The sequence below is a fragment of the Anguilla anguilla genome, chromosome 4 (genome assembly GCF_013347855.1).
Source record: "Anguilla anguilla isolate fAngAng1 chromosome 4, fAngAng1.pri, whole genome shotgun sequence".
Classification (NCBI taxonomy): Eukaryota; Metazoa; Chordata; class Actinopteri; order Anguilliformes; family Anguillidae; genus Anguilla; species Anguilla anguilla.
This window is the reverse complement of record NC_049204.1, coordinates 22,487,228-22,513,762: the sequence shown is the minus strand read 5'-3', so window position 1 is coordinate 22,513,762 and position 26,535 is coordinate 22,487,228. Positions and strand designations below refer to the sequence as shown.

The 26,535-nt window shown below is 40.3% G+C and overlaps 1 protein-coding gene across 1 annotated transcript; it reads left to right on the top strand.

Moving 5' to 3' along the window:
• The first annotated feature begins 1,438 nt into the window (after positions 1-1,438).
• homer3b (homer scaffold protein 3b) lies at positions 1,439-26,535 on the top strand. Its single transcript, XM_035414152.1, has 10 exons — positions 1,439-2,044; positions 3,840-3,889; positions 11,222-11,378; positions 12,677-12,808; positions 12,934-13,041; positions 17,939-18,075; positions 19,813-19,969; positions 21,809-21,919; positions 23,380-23,460; positions 23,963-26,535. The coding sequence occupies exons 2-10, from the start codon at positions 3,867-3,869 to the stop codon at positions 24,146-24,148; spliced, it is 1,092 nt and encodes a 363-aa protein (XP_035270043.1). The 5' UTR covers positions 1,439-2,044; positions 3,840-3,866; the 3' UTR covers positions 24,149-26,535.

Below are 26,535 nucleotides of genomic sequence, written 5' to 3'. Positions count from 1 at the left end.
GCTGTGGGCCCTGAAATGTCATCTGAGGTTTGTGTCCATGTTTGGCTTTTCCTTGGTTAAGAACACAGATTAATGAGCATTAGATTATGTGAAGGGAATTTAAGAGAAAGGAACTGCAAGAGCATATTTTTGTGCTGAATGGCTTTAATAGCTGATTTAAGTAAACACCAGGCTGTTTTATTTTACAAGGCAATTATTGCTCATTAGTTGAAATATACAGTAGAATCTGCCTTTAGTTAGCTTAAATGAAGTGGAATGCTGGTGTTAAACCAAACTAGAGCAGTCTAACCATGTTATTAACACTTATGCAACACACAAACAAGGCTGGTCATTCAACAGTTTTTACAAACTGCAGAGAAAATACAGAGAATAAAATCAGAAAGCGCAGCAGCACTTGTATACTTTCTATGTTTGATGTTTTCATTTATACATTTATTGACAGGAGCTCTGAATCAGACAGTTTAACACAGTGACACCACCTCCAGACTGTTTGTTCTCACCATGCTCAGCGCAAGCAATGTGAAATTGTACAGACCTGATTTCAGTGAGAGTGAACTGCGTGACCATTCACTCTGCGAGAGTTTGTAATTTAACAATTTTACAGGCTTTGCGTCCCTGGAGCATAGGCTTCATTTTAGTTAATCTGTGGTATGTGTTTAATTGAAGTGAAGGCTTCAAATGTGAGTACTGTCTTCTACAGCACGCCAGCCACCCTTAGGATTGCGATTTAAATAGTACTCTTGTAGCTCTGAGCCATGTGTGTGACCTTTGTTTGTGATGGTATGCTGTTTATTATGAGAACAACCAAGATCAATTACTACAAAAGGAAGGGGGGGGGGGGGGGGGGGGTTACTACTAAAACTACACCTATTGTGGATGTAATTTAACTATGTACGCCAGTATCATACTCTTGTTCTGCTTAAAAATTTATAGTGAAGCACAAACAAATGTAGCCCCTAGAAAAACACAGAGGCTTTAAAGGTGTAGACATTCATTTTGGCCATCAGCAATAGGGACTGTTTCCAACACAGCTGGCAGTTACTGTATAGAGGGTGAATGATCTGGTACCCCAAGAGCTTGAAAAGTGCCAGCTTTGTGTGGGCCATGAGTGCAAAAAAGGGGGAGGACATATGCTTACTTCTGAAAGTATTTTGCATGCATGTGTTGGTTTTTCAGACAAGCATCAGATGTTCTGTTCCATCTGTATATGTAAATGCACAACCACCCATTGGGTTATAAGGGTAAAGACAAGATCACTCATACAGCATTAACTGAATAAACTGAAGCAAGGAATATATCCTGTACATAGAGAGAGTATGGCGGCAACTAAATCATTGAAACAACGGACATTGTGTTCGTGGGCACGAAAATTATTCAGTCATTTGATACTCGAAATTGCAACCAGCAGATGGTGTAGTAGAGGGGTTTAAACATAAATGGAGCGAATAATTGCTATCCAGAGTGGGATAGAACAGTCCTGTGCTGTTGTCAGGGCAAGGAAAAGCCGTCGAGCAAAAGTGCAGATTGCCCAAGCGTTTGACAGTCTTGATCAGACAGTTCCTGACATTAATGAAAGGGCTTCAAATGTAGCTCTAGCTCATTTTCAGCCAGTACTATACTTGTGAATAAAAGCTGAACCACGCGAGTCCTCAAGGTTAGTGAAGTAGCCTACAGCCAAAGAGTCAAAGAAAAAGAAAAAAAAAACGAAGACAGGAATATCTATGAAAAAAGAACATAGATAAAGCTCCATTTAACTGGTGAAAGAAACAACACGGAGAACTTGGAATATGTCTGATTTTTGACACTGAACTGGAATTCGCACAGGGCCATAACACTCATTGCTGCGGATCGTGCGTGTATTAACGGCACATCGGGGGTAGAAGTAGCTTTAGTTCGTTTTTCTACATTGAAATTCCGGTGGAAATTTTAGAAGCATCCGGATCCGGAGTCGAAAGAAAGGAAAGGAGATTAACACACATTGTCACTTATCAGGAAGCTATTGCGACCGGATGAAATAACATGGAGCTTTTGTAACAAAAATGGGGTAAGTTTTTTCTTTTTGGCATTCCTTCCGATTAGTTACGTTGCAACTCCACTCCATGAAAAATCCACAATTCTAGAAAAAAAGTTGGGAGTTAGTCATATTGAGGCGTATTTATGGAATTGCGTGACTTTCTAGTCAATTTGTTGCATGTGGACAGAACGATACATATAACTGGTTGAGTAGCCCTACACATATGGACCATGTTAGATGTCCAGATTAAAAAAGTGGAATTGTAATCTTATGAAGTAAATTCAGCACCACCACCAATAAAAAATCAAATGAAAAAATTAAATTAAATTAAAAAAAAACCCTGCTCACTTATGCTGAAGTGTTTGCAATGGGTCGTACAAATATTTCCTTGGTCTAATGTTTTGTAACTGTAATATCTTCCAAATAATGCAAGGTATGTATAATATGACTGCATGATCATTTGGATAACTGATCTGAACAGTGATCTGTTGCAAAAGCTTTTGTTGTGTTCAGCAAAAAGTATTCTACGGAGATGAATTCATGTAATTTATGTTTTCATTGTCCCGTGTGTCATTATTTAGGCTAATAGTGAAATTTGTAACTACCCTATATTATGTGACTGTGGAAAGAACTATATCTGAGAAGGAGTACCTCACATTTTGACATTTGACCCAGTCGAATGATGAAATGACAAACATAATGCATGCTGACATGCGTGCTCTTAATAAACTCTGTAAAGTGCATTTAGTTTTTTCTTGGTCCAGAACCACGCCTGGGGAATCCCTCCTTACATTTCGAGATGAATTAAACTATCTATGAGAACACTGAACAAAACAAAGGGCCAATTTGGGTTTTATTATTCTCCGTCAGATTTAGTTTTAGTGCTCATTTATGATGTTTGGGAAATGTGGGAACCAATGTATTTTGTCGCTAAATGAAAGGCTCTCAGTACTATAGCGTATGTACTGTAGATTAATTTTTTGTTTCACTATATGCAGTGAATGTATTTCACATATTTCTGAATATATATATATATATATATATATATATATATACACACAAGAGGTACATGTTCATATACTAGTGGGGTTTAATGCCATATGGGCTCAATATGCTCAAAACGTGGTATTAGTATTCTTTATGATAATGTGACCTATTTCGGTGCCTATATGCTATTTTTGCATTTGTTTTGTTTTGTATTTTGCATTTCCATTCTGTTTAATGAATGTTTCATGCACTAATGAGTTGCTGCTGCTTGATCCATTGCATGTGGCTTTATTAGTTTAGAAATAATAATTAAACAAGCCTATACATTTACATGTTTGCCTATGTAAATGCACAATTCAATCCAATGGCTGTTGTCAAGGTGATTTGGAAGTAGACTGATTACTTATAACAGATTGTAGCCTCTTAAGTTATTTAGTATTCTTGGTATTCAAGAGAGGTCCCTTTGAGAATAAAAACATTCCCTTATACTGAAGAAAATGGTGAAAGCCATGATTAATGTTTAATGTGAAATAAAGAACTCTGCAGCACCATAAGAGCAAAAATAAATAAATAAATTGAAAATATGAACATATGCTGTAAACAGTATTGTGACACATTCTTTGAGAAATGCATCATATAAATATATTTGGATTGATGTGGGTATTCAGTCATTTTAAGGGATACGCTTAATTTGTAACTGGGTTGCAGCAAAATGCAAAGTGATATCAAATAATATTTTCATGGAAATTAATGGCCTGCATTCATAAATATTAGTTGGCAAACTAAGAAAATCTTCTACTCTTTTATACTAACCTTTCTCCATGTTTTTCCACCACAGAAAAGGAGCCTTGCCTGTCCTGCAATAATGTATCCACAACATAGAGAAAGGTATTGACCATGTTTAGTATGTCTGTGTTGCCAACATGTCTGTTTTGAAAAGGACTCTACTCAGCTGCTGAGTTTTTAAAGGCCCTTATATGAGACATTATATGTTGAGACATTATAAGCTTAAGCCTGGGCTGTATTATTATCTGTGACTCCCACAGTCCAAAGACATGCAAGTAGGCCGATTGGAGACCCTAAATTGCCCATAGGTATGAGAGTGTGAGTGAATGGTGTGTGTGCCCTGCGATAGATTGGCGGCCTGTCCTGGGTGTATTCCTGCCTCTCGCCCAATGCACGCTGGGATAGGCTCCAGCACCCCCTGCGACCCTGCTCAGGATAAGCGGGTATAGATAATGGATGGATGGATGGATGGATGGATGGACGGTGGTCCTTAGTGGTGGAACACAACTGGCCTTGTCAGTCCAGGGAGAAGGTGGGCTTAAGGTACCCAAGCTGCCTCAGGTTACTGTTGTATTAGCAAGAGAGATTCAAGAGAATCAACCAAACTCTAGCATAATATAAGGTACTTTTTCAGCACTTGGAATATAAATCGAGGGTTCACATGCATTCCTAATAGCTGTGTTGTGCTTACCAATGGTATAGTGCTGTATATCTACAGTACATATTTCTGATTGTGATGTAGCCTATCTGTACTATGCTCTAAAACCAAAGCTGATCCAATGTGAGACTGAAATGAGAGGTAATTAGAGAATGCAGAGCCTGATTTTCGATAAATTGCTTTTAGAAATATATAATTTTCATTCTCAATGAACTTGTTGGCTTTTTTTTATGAACTACATTGTCCCAGGGGGTTGAAACAATTCAATGGCATTTGTTTCAGTAGTTGTGTTTCTGGGGGGTTGTTAATGCTAGATAATAGGTTATCTTCTTCATAGATAATAACCTTGCATCAATGAAAATGTCTGCTTCCGTGAGCACATTACATTATAATAATAGGTAATGTAATTTGTTCATTTGTTCTGTTGATAATCATCCAGCATCCTGGGGAGAGACAATTTAAAGAGCCATGCCTCTGACATTTGGCAGCCAGGATCTGATGGATGACAGATGTATTATATCTTATGGTTGGATATACTACACTAGCTGTAAACTGTGACCAGCCACATTAATCCGAGAATATATCACATTCCTGGGCTGGTGTCTTGACCCAAGGGGAAGTAAACAATGGGGATCAGTTAATGATTTATGTGCTCTAAAGCTTCCAAGTCTCTAGATGTTAGATGCATATTTTGTGTTTTTCCCTCCCAAATTGGGAATGTGATTGAATATTCCATTTCAATTCAGTCAATTGTGAAATTTTATAAATATTCAATTCAGGATTGGACAAGTTCTCTTTGAAAATGGTGGGCATTTTCCAATTAATTCATTAAATTTCAGTTCATTTCCTGAATTGGCTGAACTGAAAACTGCCGGCTACAGAATTAAAAAGTTCAGCTGTTGGCTCCAACCTTGGTTCCTCCTATATGTCTATGCAAATGCCCCTGCTGTTAAGTGTATTGTGGCCAGTCTCACGAACCAAATAAGAAAATGACAATTTCATGCAAATAAATCAAGCTGCTGTCACAGTTGGAAGGGGTAGGCTCATTGACTCACAGACTGATTTCCTCTATTATCAATTAATTGATTGTCAAGCCAACTATCAAAGTCCTGGCAAACAAATATATCAAAGACATATACAAGATATATACATCTTGGCAGCACTTCCTCTGATTATTGCAATTTAATGTTCAGAATGAAATTGTCTATTAATAATATAATTTAGAATCCTGTTTTGACAGATTGGGGTAGTTTCCATTACTCTTTTTTGACAGTGGAGGTGATATTTTAAAGTGAGGCTGTGTAAATGTCAACAAAGATGGCAACCATCTATTTAAGTGAATGGTGGGACATTGAGTCTATAAGGTATTCTTCTCGTAAAGGCAAAAATAACTAGGGTTATGTTGCCTTTAGTTAAGTTTTGGGTTGATTTGCAAAAAGGTATAAACCATGCAATGAGAGTATGTGTAAGGTGAAACACATGTCTATTTATTGTTGGATGGTGTTGTGCTTGTGCATGAAAAAATGCTGTGCAGTAAGTATTCTACACAGGCACGCAATGAACAAACAATATTAGCAATAACTACTTGCGCTTAGTGCGACTTTCAGTGATGCATTTTGATGCATCGTTGCAGTCAGTCAGTCTTCTTCAGGCAGTGTCAGTACAGGTATTTCTATTGGATTCACATGTCATTTTTGTAATTCTTAGTTTCTTGAATAGAGTACTGGCCATAGATTGCTGTTATCCATCAACCTACGTAGACCAAGACCAGTAACTGTGTAACACTGGCAGTTTATGCATATTAATGGATTCTTACTTGACAATGTCTTGTTGTTGAAAATTCGCAAGGATAGAGGTTACTGCGAACTGACAGTAAAACAGCAGGGGAGCATGCATGCAGAGATGTTGTTCCCGGAGTCCATGGTCTCAAGACCATCTTCAGTACACTATACCTGCCCTTGGATATGCTAAAGCTGGTGACAGCCCCAAGTTTCTGACATTGTATTTTACTCTGAGATACACACTGTTGTTATTCAATGTGTGACATCCAGGCGTTTGGATGCCGTATCGAGGACAGTTATCTTATATCAACACCAGACCCGACCAGAGTATAGTTAACTCCAGAATTATTGGCAACCTTCATTAAAAATGAGCAAAAATGATTGTATAATATAACAATGCACATAATGATTCAATTTTTTATCCTCAAAAATTTGGGGAAACAAGATTCTTCTTCTAAAACACTTGTTTTTTGAGTCATAGAGTTTTACTCAAAAACATAGGGGTCAACATTATTGGCACCCCCTAAAGAATATTTAAAATAAAAAACAAAGTGGCATTTGTGATGAAATTCCAATTATTCCAAGTATTTGGTAGGGTTTTCTCTACTACAATATTTGAAGATCTTGAGCTGAATTATACCACCACTTTAATGAATACATTTCACTCTTGAGGTGGTCACAACAGGGGCCTGTATTGCAAAGCAGGATTACTGAGTTAGCTGGATAAGTGCACCGAGTAAATACCAGAAATCCCAAATATGGAACATGGACTGCAGACAAAAAATTGTTCCGGGTTTTATTCAGTACAGTTATCTAGCTAACCCAGCAATCCTACTTTGTGATACAGGCCCCAGGTGACCATACATCCTAGTCTGTTGTTGCTGATTTACCGCAGTTGCTCATCCAATCAGAATGAAGTGCTACTCCAAACTTGGCTTTGCTCCTGTCCAAATGACCCCTTAAGGCTTACTGAATAGTCTTGCAACCATACGGCTTGTAATGATTTATTTATTTATTAAAACATGCTTGCTAATTCCTCTGGGGCCCCAAAATTTGCATTTTACATTTTGTGTATTCCGTTTATTGTATGATCAGTTCAACACTCTTAAGATTATCTGACCTCTAGATTTTGCTGATGAAATCCTAGCATAATGAGTGCTGTGGAATTTTGTGGGTACTAATTTTGTTTTACTATGTGATGGATCAACATTGTTCTTATCATTTTTTTTTGCCTGTTTCATGTGTACAGAAAAGTAAAGGGAACCTATGTGAAATAGTGAAATTGAGGGTCTGTGCTCCAAAAACACTGCTACTTGTCCAGTAGCCCACAAGTAGGCACCGCCTGGTTGTTTTCAGTGCTCAGTAGGAGAGTGCACTTGTGGTACATTGACAGTGAGTCAGAGCGTAAGCTGCATCTGGCTGGGCTGAGAGTGTCCCTGCGCTGTGGGTGTGGAGAGTGATCTCTGATGTCCGTGTAATCAGCTTCAGCTCTCTCTCTGGGAGATGAATTACAGGGGCAGGTTAAGCAGAGGATAAAGAGGCGAGTGAGAGGGATTAGGGGGGAGGGACACGGTGTCTTTCACTGGTCTTTCACCAACCGGGAGCTTATTTGGAAAAAGGAAAGATACTAATACATGACCTGTGCCAATTAAAATGTTGTTGTTGTTTCTCTTTATAAAGCTGACAAAATCGCCTAACTGTCGTACTTAAACAATGATCCGGGCTCAAATGTGACTCTGGACCAGCACTGTGTCCACTTAAGTAGAATTGAATTATAGCCTACCTACATAGTGACACGGAGGTTGAAACAAAATACTTAAACATAAGGAATAAACTAATAATGGAAATCTTTTATGCTTTTAATTGAAATGTATCTACAATCATGTATATAATCAAGGAAATAATTAACATATTAATGAGGATAATGTCCATCCATCCATCCATTATCTATACCCACTTAATCCTGGTCGGGGTTGCAAGGGGTGCTAGAGTCTATCCCAGTGTGCATTGGGCGAGAGGCAGGAATACACCCTGGACAGGTCGCCAATCTATCGGAGGGCACGAGGATGATGTAATTATATGATTGTAAATCATTTTTAGAAAATCTCAGCTGGGATGCAGTTTATTGTAAACAGTGCCACAGGTGTCCTGTCCTGGAAGATAGATACCCAGGTGTGTACAAGTGGCTCATTAAGCGCACATTTGCAGTGTAGTGTAATGGGTAAGGAGCTGGTCTTGTTCAATTCCCGTGTAGGACACTGCTGTTGTACCCTTGAGCAAGGTACTTAACCTGCATTGCTTCTGTATATATCCAGCTGTATAAATGGATGCAATGCAAAAGTTGTGTAAGTCATTCTGGATAAGAGCATCTGCTGAATGCCTGTAGTGTAAATGTATCTGATTCACATACAGAGTGTGTCAATAGAGTTCATTCCACTGCCCACATTTTCATTGTATTAACTGTGAAAGGTTTCATATCCGGATTACTTTATTAAATGGAAATTGTTTCTGATTCCTTCAACAATGCAGATTCATAAGCTGAAATAGTCTTAAAATGTGTTGGCTAGCATTGCCCTAATGCATTTTTAAGTCCTAAAATTCCCAGACATTTTACTTATCCAGTTATGATACGAGGTCAGCATAAAATAATTCATTATTAATTAATTTTTTGTGCAATATGTATATGAACTTGTAGTGTATCAGTTTTCATGCAGAAAATGGAAAGTGATTAAATATTTATAACTGAAGACGCCAGGTCAGGAATGCTGCTAGGTTGACTTTTCATCTGGGCCAATTTAGAAGTTTGACACTGCAGCAATGCCCTTCTGTCCTGGTCTCCTTTTCCTCGCTGTTGTGTAGACATTGCTTGTTGCTCACATGATTGCCCTTTGCGCGTCAACGTTTGATATGCTTACTATAACTTCAATTAAATATGAATACATGGAGAATACCTGTGCATGTTTCTATGTATGATACTGTCATGGGATTCATTTTATCTGGATAGCTTTGGCCCAGGACTGCTTATGCGGCCACGGCATTTTGTTCTTCACATGTCGTAAGGATATTTACGTAGTCTCCAGGACAGCCTTGCGTTGTGCGGCTGTGTAGGAAAACACATGGTTTGCAGAGGCTGAGGGAGTGGGCTCAGCTCTGGTTCTTCGTGACATTCTGCTCTGCCTAAGGGTCTCTGACTCTGCAGGGCTGCCTGGAATGTGCCAGCTGGCCTGTTGAGCCCCCTCTCCCACTATGTGTGTCGCCCTCCCCCTTCCCCCCTCCCTCCATAGCTCCCCTCCCCCCTCGGACTCCCTGCTTCTATAACAGACGGAGCTCACGGCCCTTGCTCTCATACATGGGTGCTCACCAGAGGACACTACGCAGAAGACCTCACTGGCATCACAGTATTAGTGGTGGCCGCTTTATGGAAAAGGGAATCTATGTGTAGGATCTCTTGCCTGTGTATCTATGAATATGTCCATCTGTCCAGTCCACTTTTGTGTTGTTAGTTTTTTATAGTTTTTTTTGAACTGTGAATATATGGTACTGTATTATGAGTAGATTGACTTCCAAATTCCATATTTTATAAAAAACCTTTTTGCTGATCAACATGTTTTGCACAAACTCTGTATGAAGCAATGGACAATGCAATGAATACATTTCTTCCACGTCACGCCTGTAATGGGGGATCACACACATTTGTTCACTTCATGGAGTTCATAAGCTGAATTGAGTTTGTTGTTTTTACGCCCATTCTGAGCTGAGCAGGCATATAGGCTAATGTTTGGGAGCTTGGCAGGCAGTGGGATAAGTAGAACAAAGCAATCGCTTACTCTATCAGAGTAGTTACAGCCAGTAGCCTTAATCCTTGTTAAATCTTTGTGTGTTTGAAGCTTGAGCAAGATTGTTTCTATACATAATAGACAATACTGGACCCAGAATTGAGCCCTGAGGGACCCCTTTTCTAGGAAGGGGGGGTCTATTTATACACAGGGCTGAAGGTTTGTTCAGATTTTTTTAAAGTTTTTTGTTCAAAATTAGTATTACTTTAGGAATAACTTTACAATTTCAGTATCATCCCAACCGTCAATTGTGATGTTATGTGAATGTTTCTGTTCAGCTGGACCTAAGCAGCAGGTGCAGCTTGAGGGGGGAATGGGGGGGGGTGCAAAATATGACTAATCCTAGTGGAAAACCTGTGTGAGTCAGACTGTGGAAAGCCTGTGTGAGTCAGTCCAAAATGTAATGTTCTGTGGGGAAAATTACATATCGCCAGGCGATAGAAATTGCCTTGAACATCTCCATTGTGGCTTTGGAATAGAGGTGTTCAAGACAATGTGGACAGGAGCAATGGTCAAAAATGACCCCAATGTACAAACCTGGTAGAGGCCAAGACTCACCTGCCACAGGTGCTTTCACCACAGACAGAATGCTTGTGTAAATCCATTTTATGCTTTGCTGACATTCATCTTTCACAAGTAAACATCTGGATTAAATAAACATTTACATATGTACACACGTACATAACTTACTTTTTAATATTTTGTTTCTTCACAGACACAGTTTGGTGAGTTCCAAGATCAAAATGAACCTTTAAAACCTTTTTTGACAAGACAGAAATACATTCTTTCATTTATTTGTTGGACAATTTTAAGAAAATGTAGTATTTGATGTTTCCAAGGCTAGGCTAGTGTTCAGGTTGACAAGAAAAACAAAGTGTATTTAAACAATCCACAAAAGCTAAACTAAGGTATTCATGCTATAATGTTCCGATCATGGTTTTGGCTGAAATACTTTAGCATCTCTGTTTAGTCATCTGGTTTGACTTTGGCACAAAATAAATGCAATGTAACTGGGGTTTGCTCTTTTTTTAAATGAGTGCTACCAATAGTCTATTTATCACCTTTTCCAGCTACTACTCACATTCAGTATGTGTATCGCTGTGGTTTCTTTTGGAGTTGTGGGTTGAGAGTGGCTGTGTTACCCTCTGTTTTCCCCTAGGGAGCAGCCCATCTTCAGTGCCAGAGCGCACGTCTTTCAGATTGACCCCGCTACCAAGAGGAACTGGATCCCCGCCAGCAAGCATGCCGTTACCGTCTCGTTCTTCTATGATGCCAACAGGAGTGTCTATCGCATCATCAGTGTTGGGGGCACTAAGGTGAGGCTATGGTGGCTGCTGCTTATTGGTGCTTTTTAAGCTTCTTGCTGTTTTGGCCATATCAGATGTCGTTTTTTTAAAAATGAAAACAATATCCTGAACGAACAATTGACTGAACGTATCAGCAAGATCATATGTGTGTGCTGTTTGGGCAAGCTACTGAACTGCGTGTGTTGTTGAAGGAGTTGGTGTAACGTTCATGATTCTGTGGTGATCATGAAGATGTGTTTGACCATTGTTGTTTTTCAGACGTTTCTGAGACACAAAGTTAATCAACCCTGGATTAAAGTTGATCATAAAAAGATGCTGTGGCCCAATAAAGATTGCATACTCCCCTGCATATTTTAACACTCGGGATTCTGATTATGTTGTCTGGATTAGGGATAGATTAATATAGAAAAGATTAAGTGTGTAAGATGGGGTGACCTTTGGGAAGCTGGGTAAGAATCACACATTGCTGGCACCAAATGTAATTAGCAGCTACAACATACAACATATCTACTTCAACATGTCAGTATTCCAAAATTTGATCCAGAATACCTTGGTCTTTAAAAAATTTTTTTTTTTACTGCCTCTAAGAAGAAATATTACTCTCCATAGACCTGTGCATGATCGGTTCCTACTGAAGAAATAGGATTTCCTCCTATTGTGCCTTTTTTAACAACCAGCCATAAGTGTGGGCACATCCCATCACAGTGACATCCTGGCCCCCTGCTAGCAGGTGCATCCTCCAAAACACATCCAGCCAAACCCACCGCTTCTTTAGCACAGTCTGATGTGCTGCAGTTACTGCGCCGGAGGGCTGTGCAGTTGAAGCAGCTGGCGCAACTGACGCAGCCGAATTGGAGGCGTCTGGCTTTGCTAGTGAACAACACGGCAGGGGTTACTCCGGCTGAATGAACCCCTTCTCCTTGCATAATGCTATAGCCAATAATGTGGTGCCCTGTGGGACCACTGGCTACAGTCATCACTGGCATTATGGGGGTTTTTATCTAGGCTGCAGGGTTTACCACTGAATTTAGTTTAAAAAATGAAGGTTCATATATTAGACTGCTAAAAGGGTTGTTTCAAACCTGAGTTGTTAATGGACTGAATAGATTCATGCTTAGGAGTCTTTTGTGTCCCTCTAGAATACTATGTATAAAGACTTTCATTAATTTCATTAGAGGTACAGGCATAATGGGTACCTTGATTGTATTTTTGTACTGAAAGGAACTTCATTCAGGTCTTGTGTTGAAATGGACAATATCCCCCACCCCCTTCCTACCCCCTCCCACACCTCTGTATACACTTTTCAGGCCATTATCAACAGCACCATCACACCCAATATGACCTTCACCAAGACCTCACAGAAGTTTGGCCAATGGGCAGACAGTAGGGCAAACACGGTCTACGGTCTCGGCTTTGCCACCGAGCAGCAGCTGCAGCAGGTAAGCTCATTCAGATGGTCGTAGTTGGGCCTCATAGTTCAGATTCTGAAAAGACTGTTTGACATCCAACACCAGTGTAGGCAATCTGCATTCACCTCTTCCTGTTTTGTACTCCATGCCTGCAGTTTTCAGAGCGGTTCAATGAGGTGAAGGAGGCCGCACGCCTGGCACGGGAGAAATCCCAGGAGAAGTTTGAGCTGACCAACCCAGCCCTTAACATTGCAGCACCACAGGTGAGTTTCGGTTGAGAAAAAGCCCCCATTCTTAAAATACCATTGCAGAAACATTCTACAGCATAGCAGAACCTTAGTGAATTATTGATTTGGTTCTACCTGAGTGCCTTGTGCACATACCTCTGAAACACATTGGTCATGTAAGAGAGTTGTCATTTTACCGTTACATGACCAATGCTGGATCCTTGTCAGAAGCTTCAATGGATTTTAACTGAAATATGGAGAGGCTTCTTTCAAGGTAGATAGGGTTATGATGCACCCTGGAGGAAGGGAAGAGGAGGATGAACATGTAAGGAAAAAGAATAGCTCAGTCGCTAATCTCTAAACAAATGTTAAGAGAAATCTAGGGCACTGCCGCAACAATAACTCCCAGAGCCGTCTGTCCTCCCTGTTAGTGTGACAAATTTCTTGATGAAAATTGCAACCTGTCAGGCCGATTGACAGAGGGAAATTGCATGTCAGAGATCAGCCACTATAGAAAATGTTAATTATAGAATTTGTTTTGGTAGGGAGACATTTTATTCTTTCAATCAACAGCAGCTGGTTTTTAAATAATTAATTAATAGACCTTTCAAATATATCAACTTATGTGTATTCAATGGCATATTAAACAACCTTGGATTCACTTTTCTGCATTTGTTGTAAATATTGTAAGAACTCAGATTTAGACTCTTCCAAAATTGAATTTTGTCACACTTTGTTTACCCCAATCCACTGTAGATCTTCCAATGCTTTGTTTACAGCTGCAATAACAAATCATTATAATTATAATATTCATACAGTATATATAGCAAATTCATTTCAATTTGGTGCACTGAGTGAACCTGCATTGTATGGTGCTTATGCAAAATAGTTGCAGTAAGACGCTACATACTGTGTGTGTGTGTGTACTCTCATTGGCAAATTTCATAATTTACTCATGGGAGTACAAGTACTTCTTAGAATGAGCAAATTGGGAAAAAAACTGTATGTCCGCACGAGAGTATTTTTGTGATTTCAGCATGTAATTTTTTTGTCCTCGTCTGAGAGCTCTTGAGAAATTCTCAGCAGTTTGTGAGACCCTGTAATAATTTGCCTGAATCTGCAGAGGAAAAGACAAGTAGGGCATTCTGTTGAGAAAAAAGTTTTTGGCAAATATTTTTATAAATGTTTTTATAATAGTGAATAATCAACTGCACAATTATAAGATATGAATGTGGAACTCATATTCGGATAAACTTTCTGCTTATTTTGTTTACTGCTCTGTTGTTGAAGGATTGCACATTGTTTTATCCATTGTTTTGCTGTTGTGTGAATACTGAATGAACCAGGAAGAAACTTGTAGGCAGCCAGCGCTGACGAGATGGCATTCGTTACACGTAATGACTTGTGGGGAAGGAACTGTGTACGCAATACAGTCGATTGGAAGACCCTTTAGCAAAGTGGAAATTTTCTGTTGCGCATTCAGCATTCTAATTCCTAATTCCACTGTATTACGGCATTTCCTAAATGCATTTGCTGTGGCTGGTGGCATGAACTGTAAAACATGCCCAGGTGTTGTAAGCTGCAGTTTATGCAGAAAAGCTCCGGTTTGCTGTGGTGATATCGTAAAAGTGTAACACGCCTCTACGGACGCCGAGTACGGGGCGGTGTGGTTAACGGACCCATTCTCTCGACTGCAGTCGTTTCTCTACCCATCAAGCTGCATGCAAAGGCCAGACAGCTTCGTTTATAGGTGGGGGCAACAGGACTGAGCAACAGGATCCACACCTCTTCCCTCTTAAAATCTGAACAAACACCCGCGGGGCGTCTGACACAAGCACAGGGCTTGAGCGTTACAGTCATCGTTTGCCCCTCTGTGTGTGCAGACCCCGGTGATGCTAATGTTCAGAGCTGGGTTCTGGCCCTTTCCTGTCCTCCCCTCCACTCCTCCAGGGCTTCTCGTGCCCTAGTGAAGGAAGGAACATTTATTAGTTACACAAGAGCTGGAGATGTGAGCTGCTCCTGTGATCCAGCAGGGTGCAGCTTGGGGCCCCACATGGAAGGTGCATATGGGTCTGGTCGTGTATGACAGTTATCTGTATTTAAAAATCTGACCCAAGTATGAGAAACTTACAATGGCAGCCAGTGTGTAACAAAAAGAAGATAAATAGCCCTCTGTTTCAAAGGCTCATCTATAAATAAAACCTGAAAAACTAACTCATGAACAGGAAAGGGGGAGAAACACAGGAAATAGTCTACAAAAGTTCGAGATAAATAAATAAATAGCTACCTGCCATGCACTGGGACTGCAATGTTGTTGCACTTGAATATTGAATGCTTTTAAATGATTCCATTAATATTTAATATCAATTTGAATTCAATGTACACATTTTTCTATTTCGTCACAGTGCCTTGCCTTTAACTCCCTCCATTTAAAAACTCATGGGCAAGAAAGTTTACACATTTTGAAGTGGAGCGTGATTTATAACCTGCGATTTTCAAACAAACGGCCTCTATTGCTCATGATTATGGTCAGGTTTGCAGTGAGTGCAAAACAAAGGAAAGCTTCACTAAGCATGTTCAGAGAGTTGGATGGTGTCTTGTTTTCATTACTTATATATTTTTTTCATCACTCACTGGAATTTTCCTCCATGCTGTCCAATGCATGAGCTATCTCGCCTCACAGCTCTCTCAGGTGAGTGTTTCTGGCATCTCTGTTCTCTCTGTCCTCCAGCTGATCCCTCATTCCATTAGTCCAAGTGCTGCAGACATCATCTCAGATTTGCCCTACATTACTGTGGCCTCCCTCCGATGGGGCTGGGGAGCGTTGTGTAACTCCAGCCTGTGGAAGAGGGAGAGCCGTCTCTTATCCTGTATTTCAAATGAACTCTTCATCAGAGACATTTATATGCCTGGCTTAAGAAGGTCAACATGTCTCCCCCATGGTGATATTTAATATTGAGCTTGGATTTGTATGATTTTTGTAATCAGGATTATTTAGAAATTGCTCAGACTCCCCCTTTTGATAATATTGCCTTTTCTGAAAGCCTATATCACTGTCTAATGTTTATACTGCCATACATTGATATGCAAGAGGAGATTGTTGAGGAAAAAAAAAATACAGAGAAGATGTAATCCATTATTATTTATATATGACCGTTCATATGCATAATTTAACGCTTTCTCCTTCCAGGCCATTGGCTCTCACCCACTTTGATTTTCCTCCCCCTGCCTTTTTATTTTGAACTAAGATTTCTTCTTTTACATATATGTGGAGATATCCATTCAGAGCCACTCTGAGGAGATTTCCATTTGCATGGTTAAAAACACAAGAGGCACAGTGCTTTATACAAGGGTCTGAAACAGGAATCTACAAGGAAGCACATGGGATGAGGTTGAGACGGATAAATAATTGAGGCCTTTCTGAGTGTGGGTGCGCCACGTTTTTAAAAAATACACTCTATGCCTGTAGAATGAGGTCTATGTTTATGGATTTGACCATGAGAAAACAACAGGATTGCTTTGGGGGCTAGAGAATAGTGGGGTGGATTATTCAGATATTCTGCCAACCTTCTGAATCAAGCTTCTGTTCATCCATGGTCACAAGGAAGAAGCAGACACATATAAAACAGTTACTCCACTGAAAATAAGTCTTACACAGTGTGTAAATGATTACCTATATGCGAATGCTTAATGTTGTTTGTATATGCTTTTCATTGCTTTTCCTTTGAAATAGTCACAATTATTTAGGACACCGTGCTAGAAGCTACTTGTATGGAAATCCTAATTAGACCGTATTCATGTTAGTTCCAAGCAGCAGATGGCATAGTACTTTGAAAAAACACCCCTTACTTCTGTCACTGATTTGCTCGGTCGGTTTACTCTCATGGACGGAGTTGGGAAGCAGCGTACTTGCAGTCTGTAGTCTTTACACGTGGACCTATTTACACAAAGCACTAAAAATAGCAGGGGAACACTCAATTTAGACTGTCAGAAGGAAAGAGGCAGATGAGGCTCGGTTCAATACTGTGACATGTTTGTCAGATCGATCAACTCTGACAGCATGGAGGGAAGTGAGAAACAGAGGTCGGGTAGAGGCAGTGGGGTGGGTGTGGGGGGGACTTTTGTGGTAACTCTTGTGGCAACTGTTTGCCCCCTCCTCTTTTTGGCTCCCCATTTAACCATCTGATGTCCTCTGGGATAGCTACAGGATTAGCCATCATTTATTTTTTGTGCCAGTATGTATTTCACTGAATGAAAAATAAACCCAGCTGATGACGGTAATGACAGACACAAGTGCCATTTCATTAAGTGTCATCTCTGTGCTTAAAGACGTGGTGCCCTTTGTACATGTGCCCTGAAACCCATTGTCTTTTTGTTCTGCCTTGTAGTTCTCTGTCTCACGTGTTTGGTATTGTCAGGGCGACTAACATTCATAAATTGCCGCTATAAAATAACCCACAAAGAGATTGTTTATATCATGAGGTCCAGCATTACAGTTTACTGTCTTAATAACAAATTTAACATAACTTAAGATTTTTTTCTGGGTGGCAGTGTAGTGGTTACGGAACTGTGCTTAAGGAGCACAGAGGTTCCTGTCATTGCACTCTGGAGAAGGGTATTTAACCCAATTGCATCAATAAATAAATACATGTTCAACTGCATAAATTAATAATATGTAAAAAAGTATAAGGGCAACTGCTGAGCAAAAATATATTAACCCTTTAAGGAGTAAGATCTCAAATATGTGATTAGAATGTTCTGATGTAACATTTAGCCCTACTGGTAATTGAAAGTAATGTAGTTCTGGAACATTGACTTTTGACAAACATTTCAAATAAACTAAAACCCTCAGCTCAGGTTGAGGGGCCGGGGTTTGCGTAAGGCCAGCTCTGCTGGACATCTTGGTGAAGGTTATCTGCCCTTTATTCCGCAGGAGTTGTCTGAAGACCGACAGTCACCCCCTTTGCTGTGTGTCAACGGCCCTGGCGAGGACAAGCTCTTCCGCAGCCAGAGTGCCGACATTGAGCTGTCCTCTGAGAAGGAGCGCATTAAAAAGATGCTCTCAGAAGGGTAACACATTTATATTTATTTAATATGTATTTCTGGAACAGATGTGTTTTTGGAGCAGAAGTTTCCATCATTACTTATTCATTTCTGTAACTCAGCATTGGGCATCAGACTGAGGGATACTGGAGACACATTACAGGCATTTATCAGACACTCTTACTCTTACACAGCTTTCTCAGTTTTGCATACTTTTATACCTTGCTCAAGGATACAACGGCAGTGTCCTACCTGGGGATCGAACCTGCAACCTTTAGGTTAACAGCCCAGTTCCCTAACCTAACTGTGAATCTTGCCAGCTGTCTTTTTTTTTTCACTGAGCAGTCAAGTTGCGTTCCGTGATAGGCTGTTTTTTCATTTGTTTTCTGGGTCAACGGTGGTGCTAATGAGCCAAAGACTCAATAGATTCATGGAATTATGCGTAACAGGCAGGAATGACATTATAATGGCAGCTTGTGTCCAACAACTCATAATCTAATATCACAAGCATGGAGGCCCCGTGTGACCGTCACAGTCAGCCTTTATTGGATCAGATGTGGATGTAAATTCTGTTAATGGTTTAATCCACTTTAGCATGAAGGCAAAAAATTAGGGATGAGGAAATCGAGAGCTGTGAAAGCTAATATACTTATCACAGCAATAACATAGTGTGTGCAGAGGAGGACTCATTTGGAGTTCTACCAGCTAAGCTGGGTTTCCCTCCACCAAGCTCTTTCTCAAAAAAAATAAGCTCACTCTTCCTCATCTTGCTTCATCATGGTAACCTCTTTCTCTCAATGAGCTTTATCTTTGACGTGCAAAATACACATTTCTGCTAATGTTAACATTGATAAGTAGTACATTAGTACTGTGGTGCATGAGTGGGATGCTAAACCCAGCTGAGGAAGGAAAAGCAATCTCACTTTAATGTGCTGAATCATACTTTAATTAATCACCCCAGTCATTGATATTGTCACAAACATGTTCACCATCATAGCATTAATGTTCCTCATCCTCCATGCACACATTTACCTTCTCTTGCATAACAATCTGCTAAGAATTTTACATCCCGATCCTCCTTCTCCACAAAAGTTGTCCAGAATTTCACATAATGATAGGTTTTATAATCAGGTTGTCATGGTGAGTCAGTAGCTAACCTGTTGTGTTCCTCAAACCCTCACCACACATACCCTCTTTCTCTCTTTGTACACTGCAGCCAAGGAGAGCAGCGCATATGTACTTTTTTACAAATGCAAGAGAAAAAGAATAAAATGGTGACAGGGCTTTTTTGTAAAAAGAAGGGCTGTCTGCACACTGCAAGCTGAGGTTAAGCACGCAGCCATTAGCTTTGGCTTTGGGCACAGATAATAGACTCCTGAGTATGTGTTGCCCCCCCCCCCCCCCCCCCCCCCCCCCATTAGTGGTGTTTCCACAGTGACAGCGGCTCTTGGTACAGGTCTGTTTAGCAGTCACAAATGGATAAATTCTCATGAATGCTACTATCAGCCACTATCAGGTTGAAAGCACAGTAATGTTGTATATATCACTTTACAAATATTGCAGTATTTGCTTTTATCGCAATTTTTTTCAGGAAGTTGAATCGTTGTGCTGATCGGTAGACAGTTATTTAAAAGCTGCACCAGGCTACTGAGAAACCTCACGGCAAAATACCCACGGTGGATGTTGCCTCTAATGCCAGATAATAAAACCAGCACCACCCTCTTACGGAGCGGCCACACCTCACTCTTTATTGCCTGTGTCCAGGTCGATATGCGAGATGAACTTGGAGGCGGAGTTATTCACATTGCAGGACAGCAACGCAAAACTGGTGGCGGCATTGCAGGAGGCCAACGCCAATGTGGAGCAGTGGAAGAAGCAGCTGGCTGCCTACCAGGAGGAAACAGACAGACTGCGCGATAAGGTGAGGAACCATTGATCCCTATGAGAATCAACAGGGGGCGCTAAGATGGTTTTCTAACCTGTGTGCATTGGTAGACATAGTTTACATTCTAAAGCGGAGCTGCTGACTGCATCATTTAGCCAGTAAAAAAGGATACATAATGGGGACGTGTAAATACTTATGGAAACGGGGACAATTTGACAGCGCAGACTGTAGCAAGGGATCTACCCCCAGGTCTTTCTGGATGTTGACAGATTTGGTTTAGCTATAGTTTACCAGAAGGAAAATGCGGATTTTAACTATATAGAACCGCTTTGTCCTCGGTTTAATTCAAGGGAATTCTTACTTTCAAATAAACCATAGCTTTGATTAATCTGCTTTGGTCTTCTATCCATTCTCAATCATTTTCTTTACAGCCTTATACCTACTACTCACCTGGAAACCTTTAACCTTTGAGTTACAGGCCTGGCTCCCTAACCATTAGACTGCACTCCTGCCCAGTGTGGCATAATGGTTTATGGACTTCCCTCAATAATGACTCAGTAATTACTGAAACCGATTTAAATGTAATAATATGGCTTCTATATGTACTCTGGTGTCATCATATTTTATCGAAACCCAAAAGGGCATGACATTGATGTCTGGAGGAAGGCTCCCTCTTTGGGAAAAAAAAAAGTCGACCAGGTGGTTGGAAGTAGTTCATGTCTCCTGGGGGTGAAAGAGGGAGGGGTATTTAGGACAGCAATATCCTACTTCCGCTGGCCTAGTTAGAAGAAATGAAAAATTACCAAAGAGATCTGGCAGCTATGCGTTTACATAACCTTTATGGTTAAATATAAACCCCATACTTCTCTGGGCTCTTGAAGGGCCGAAAACCTTTAAAAGGATGTTTTTTTACTTTTATTTTGGTCACCTCTTTGACATTGCAGTGTTTTGTTTCAGCCTCCCTGTTGTGATAGGCTCACATATGGCCTTGCACTGTGGATGATATAAGCCCAAAACATTTCGGGTGAGAGTGGAAAGAGACTATTAGCTCTATTAGACCCACGCGCAAAGCCAAATCTGTGGGAATGCTCCCGAATGTCATTTTTTAGGCCTGCTTATTTACACTTATTTGGATTTGGATTTATTTATGGTATCAGTATATATTTTTTTTATTTGTAACGGCTTATTTTCAAATGGCCTGTACATTTCTGTTCTCTTTATGAACTGAATACTGCATGCTAATGAGAACGAGTCTAAGCTGTGGTGAGGTTGTTCTTTACTGCAGAATAGAAACTCTGGGGACTGCTGTCACATGTGGGTTTGATGAGAAGGAGATTCGGCCCGTGGGAAAGCACGGTGCTCTGCATATCAAATGTCCCGAACTCCGATTGGATGACGCAACGGAATCCTAGGGCTATTCTTTAAAATTCCTTCTCAAGATGATGAGACAGCGCATCGGCACAGACAAATCAGTGTCATCCTGTCCAAGTTCATCTGTCATTCTGGTCTGTGAGAGCCAATAGAGTGGCTGAGGGCCAGGGGTGGAGGTATTAGAAAAACTGTTGATAGAGAAAGATGGAGGACAGCATGCATGGGCATTGTTCCATAATGCTGGAGTTATCATCTATGGTGGAAACACGTACAGTTTGATAAATAAGCAAAAATGCCTTTTAAAAACAGCAGACCCTCTGTCCCCTGGTTTCTTTCCAATTGTTCGGAAGGGGGAGACTCCAACATTTTTTTTTTTAATGACTGTACAGTATTTTTTGCACACAGTATCAGTATAGCAAGGCTAGCACAGACAACTCCTTTCTATGTCTGAAAATTGATTTTTTGGTATGTGAATCATGCTGGGATGTGTTTTTTTAAATCCAGGTGGCAGAGCTAGAGGTTCACGGAACTCGGCAGTGTCCCAGTGACATGGTGAAGGACGAGCTGACTCAGTCCTTGGAGGAGCTGGAGGCACTCCTCAAGGCAAAAGATGAGGTGGGTTGGAAGGTTAACTCCAAACGTTTGTGAACATTCCGATTATATTCCCATTTGGTTGTGAGGTGACATTATGACAAAACCGTTTCCAAACAGTCTTAGAATGCATTTATTGTTTCTAACAAGGAAAAGAACATCTCGGGCATGTCATGTAATCCAACTGGTAGCATCGTCTGATTTAGCCAAGAAGAAGCATCATAGAGGATTTGTTTCCATAGCATCTTAATAGTGTGGCAAGTATAAGTATGGAAATGCCAGATTTATGTAACATTGCAGACTTTTAGAAAACATTCATACAAATGACCATCTAGAATTCTAATGATTTTTTAAAACTCAAAGAACAACACTAAATAGTCCTACAATTTTACTTGTGATTTCAGAGGACATTAAAGGAACATTTTAATGTGCTAGGAACTTGGGAATTTGGTTGGTTTTGAGTGGCTCTGAAAATTGTGCTGCTCTTTCTTCTGCCAAGAACGCATCATTTTTAGTGTGACAGGCTCATTTCAGAACGTCATATGCACTGCATGTTACTTTGACCTGATGTGTATAGCAGAGCTGTGGGAAGATACTGATACATTCAAGTGCACTTCCGAGCCTTCATTGTAGATTTCATGTGATGTCTGAGATCCTGCTTGAGGCCCAATAAGAGGTGTGAGCGCAGGAGATGAGAGCATGAGGGGATGCTGTCTCAGCTGAAGCATTTCAAATGATTTGCACTCATGTCCTAACTAAACCTAAAATCATGAATGTAAGTATACTTCCTTGGAAGAACCTATAGTTATTACATTAAGAATTAATTTTGCTTTTAGACAATCAGTTGGCTGGTTGCACTGTGAAAACCAAATATTCTTAATCAGCGACAGAAGTGGCACTGTTGAGTGAAAATCATTGTCCTGATTAATTCATTGTTTGCCAGTGATATACAGTAGCTCTAGTGCACTGTTGGATTGAATCAATGTTTGATTGGAGGGGATGCAAGTAATCAACTTATATGCATATTTAAGGATAGTATACATCAATTATCAAATACTCAATGTATTTTAACAGAAATTTGCTGTATTTAAACTCATTGTTTAACACTCTTGCTGACTTTATAAACTTTAAATTGTATATACTCTGTTCAATGAACTGCACCTGGTAAAGATTGAGTAACAACCTGTGATGCGGTGCTCGACTTCCTCCTTAGACAGTATTGCTCAGTGGCTTGTGTGAATGGTTTGTGTGGGACTAAAATATACAAATGGCTAATGCCAAGATGAAGATGACTCCCTGAGGCAGAAATAAAAGGGGACCTTCTTTCAGACTGCCATCCAAAAACTTTGGGGGACATGGTGGAGTTTATCAAATCAAATCTCCATTGGCAATCAGTATCTGGACTTGGTGAGTTCTGAAGGTGAGGAAAAGATGCAGCCATATTGCTATCATGTGAGCTGAAGCTCCACATGCTTGTGTTCCAGGAAATCCATGTTCTACAGGCCAAGAAATCAGATTTGCATGAGCTGGAGCAGGAGAGGGAGGAGGCCATGCACAGACTACAGGTGAGCTAAAAGCAGATGTCTTAATAGCCACCTTTTCAGGTGACCAATCTAATGCAGCAATAAGTGAAGCCGTTTTGGGAGGCTTGGTGTCATTGTGGCTGGTAAAGTCTGGACCAAACTGCGCACTCTATTCATGTACTGTAGTTTTTCTAATTTTCCCAGGAAGAATACTAGAAAGTTCTCCACCCTCGATCTGTTCATTGACATAACAGCTGCAACTGACACATAGCAGTGGTAACTGAAAGCAAATAATGATAGTCGCTATTCAAGTGAGGCTCTAACTCCTGGGGGCAGGAGGGAAATCAGCAAATGCTTATTTCCCTCCACAGAAGGGAAATAAGCAAATATCATCCTTGCGGTTGATGGATGTCCTGATGACTTCAGTGCGTGTGCCTGCATGTGTGCGTGTGTGACTGGGACTGGAATGTTGCTGTGTGGCTGCTTTCGTTATTTAAACGATTGGCCAATCAGATGAGATGCCTTCCTCTTTCCTTGGCCCTAGGAGCTGGAGAGGAGGAACGGGGAGCTGGAACAGCGGGTGCAGAATGCCGAACAGACACTGGCCTCCTCCCGGGAAGAGCGGGACCTGGCCAAGCGCGAGGTGCACAGGGTCGTCGACATCCTGGACGTCAAGATCTTTGACCTGAATGACCTGCGGCAGAGCCTGGCTAAGCTAATCGACAAATAGGTTACAACACTACAACAGAGAGAGAGAAAGAAAGAGAGAGAGATAGGAGGAAGGGAGAGATAGCAGGTCCATATCTACTCCAGCACAAGCACATTTCTGCACAAGATGAAAGAGAGAAGGATGGCCTGCCTGTCTCTCTGGAGTCTTTGGCAACAGCACAATACATTGCAAGAAAGTTAGATTCTTTTCAAAGTGGTGAACTTATGGTACGGTAATACTTGCATAGAATTCTTTTTTTCCTGTTCTTTATTGATGAGGGGGTTCTCGTTATCCAGCTGATACATCATAGGTACTTCATAGTATTATCAATAACTCTATTATCAGTATTATCAACAAGGACTAAGGCCAAACTTTTATATAAGCTTATTTTAGTATTTTGGTTCATTCCTTGCTGTTACTTTGACTACAGTTATTAGTATTGTTACTACAAATGCTGTTTTTACCTTACAAATCAAGTTTTGGAGACTCAGGAATACTATGGGTGGGTGCAGTAAGAATCCCCAAATGGGTAGAAAGAGCTTTTTTTTACTGAAAGCGTTGAAGTGGAAGTGTATACCCCAAACCTACAGTGGGGTTCAACCTCTCAGACACCCTGTCAAAAGCAGAAAATGTGGGAGAATAGGCAAAATGAATGATAAACATTGCTGCTGTGTACTACATATTCTCACAATCAATTTCAATTGCAACACAACAGTTACATTTACCATTCTGAAGTCTCATGTGTATTTAGGCATGTGCAAACTAAAATCCATCCATCCATTTTCTAAACCGCATACTCCTGGTCATGGTTGCAGGGAGGTTGGAGCCTATCGCAGCAGACATTGGGTGAAAGGCAGGAATACACCCTGGACAGGTCACCAATCCGTGGCAGGGCCCATACACCATTTGCTCACACATTCATACCCCAAGTAGAGTTAACCCCACCCACATGTCTTTAGAATGTGGGAGGAGCACCCAGAGGAAACCCACGCTTACATGAGAACATGCATACTCCACACAGAAAGGGCCTCTCACTAGGATTTGTACTTGGTACATTCACACTATGAGGCGACAGCGGTACTGACTGCGCCACCGTGCTGTCCACGAACTAAAATCTGTTTGCCATATTAACTTTCCTGTTACAGCGTTTCTGATGTATTGGTAGCTATAAGGTCGAAGCAAAAGTGTAGAGTTCACTAACTACTTGCATTGTCTGAGACCAAAAGTTCTTGAGTTAACTCTCTTGTTTGGTATTATGGTACTACCATATGTGGGGCTTAATAGCTTGTTTTATTCTGAAAATTATTCAAACTTTTATCTCTTTAAAATGTAAAAAAAAAAAAAAAAAAGTGTCATTCATTTCTGCAAATATTTTAATGCCAGTTTGTATCTGCAAGACCCTCATGTAGTAGTACATTCTGCGAGTGTGTATATAGTCAAATTGTGGTAAATGATAAACCAGTTCAGAAACTATACAACGGTACTAGAAATGCTGTAACGAATTAAAGGTGTATTTACATACCTGTGAAGATCTACTGGATAAGCAGTCAAGCCTGTACTTTTTGATTTTCTTTAGAAATAAGCAGCAGACAATCAGACAATGTGGACTAAATTCTTTATTTAGCAAAACCCATCCCCACTGTAAGAATCGGTTATGCGATATTGTTTCATGGTTTCTGTTTAGCATAAAGTACCAGTTTAATCTTTGGCATAGATTAAACTGTTGAAAAGAAAAAAAAAGATTTCCCCCTTTTTTATAATGGATTGCTTTCACCTGCAGTACAAGACAAAATGGTATGCACGGCTTGTAGGTTTAATTACTGTTATCAAGTCTATGCCACGGTCCTGATGTTAAGATGGAACTGTATTACAACCGATAATTAAAAGGTGTTGCTAGGTGGAGTACAAGGGAAAAGAGAGGTGTTGCTGGTATTAGTGGAGTTACTAGAGTTCTGAACATACCAAAGATGTATGCAGGATGAGACCTTTTCTACTAGCTTACAGAACTGGACCATAAAAGCACATTCTCACCTGTTATCTGCTTCATGTCTGAATGAATGCATATTGTTGAAAATAATTGCACAGAACACTCAGAGCTAATTAAATAATTAAATGAGATTCACACTACATTCTTCAAGGTTCTTACAAAAGATAATTTTAGGGTTCATATTCCGTGGATTATTTGTGGCTTGTAAATGTTTTACTATAGATTTTGCAGTTGCTAGAGCAGGATATACATGTCACTTTAGCAACCACATTTTATCCTCTAAACAAGGAAGCTTTTAGTTTGACAGCGATGAATATGGGATTGCTTCCATTTGCTTTGTGCTCTGCCCTGGTAGCTGTGTAGAACTAAATACAAGACTTTCTATTCTACAAAGTGAAAGTAAAATTGGGACTGTACCGTA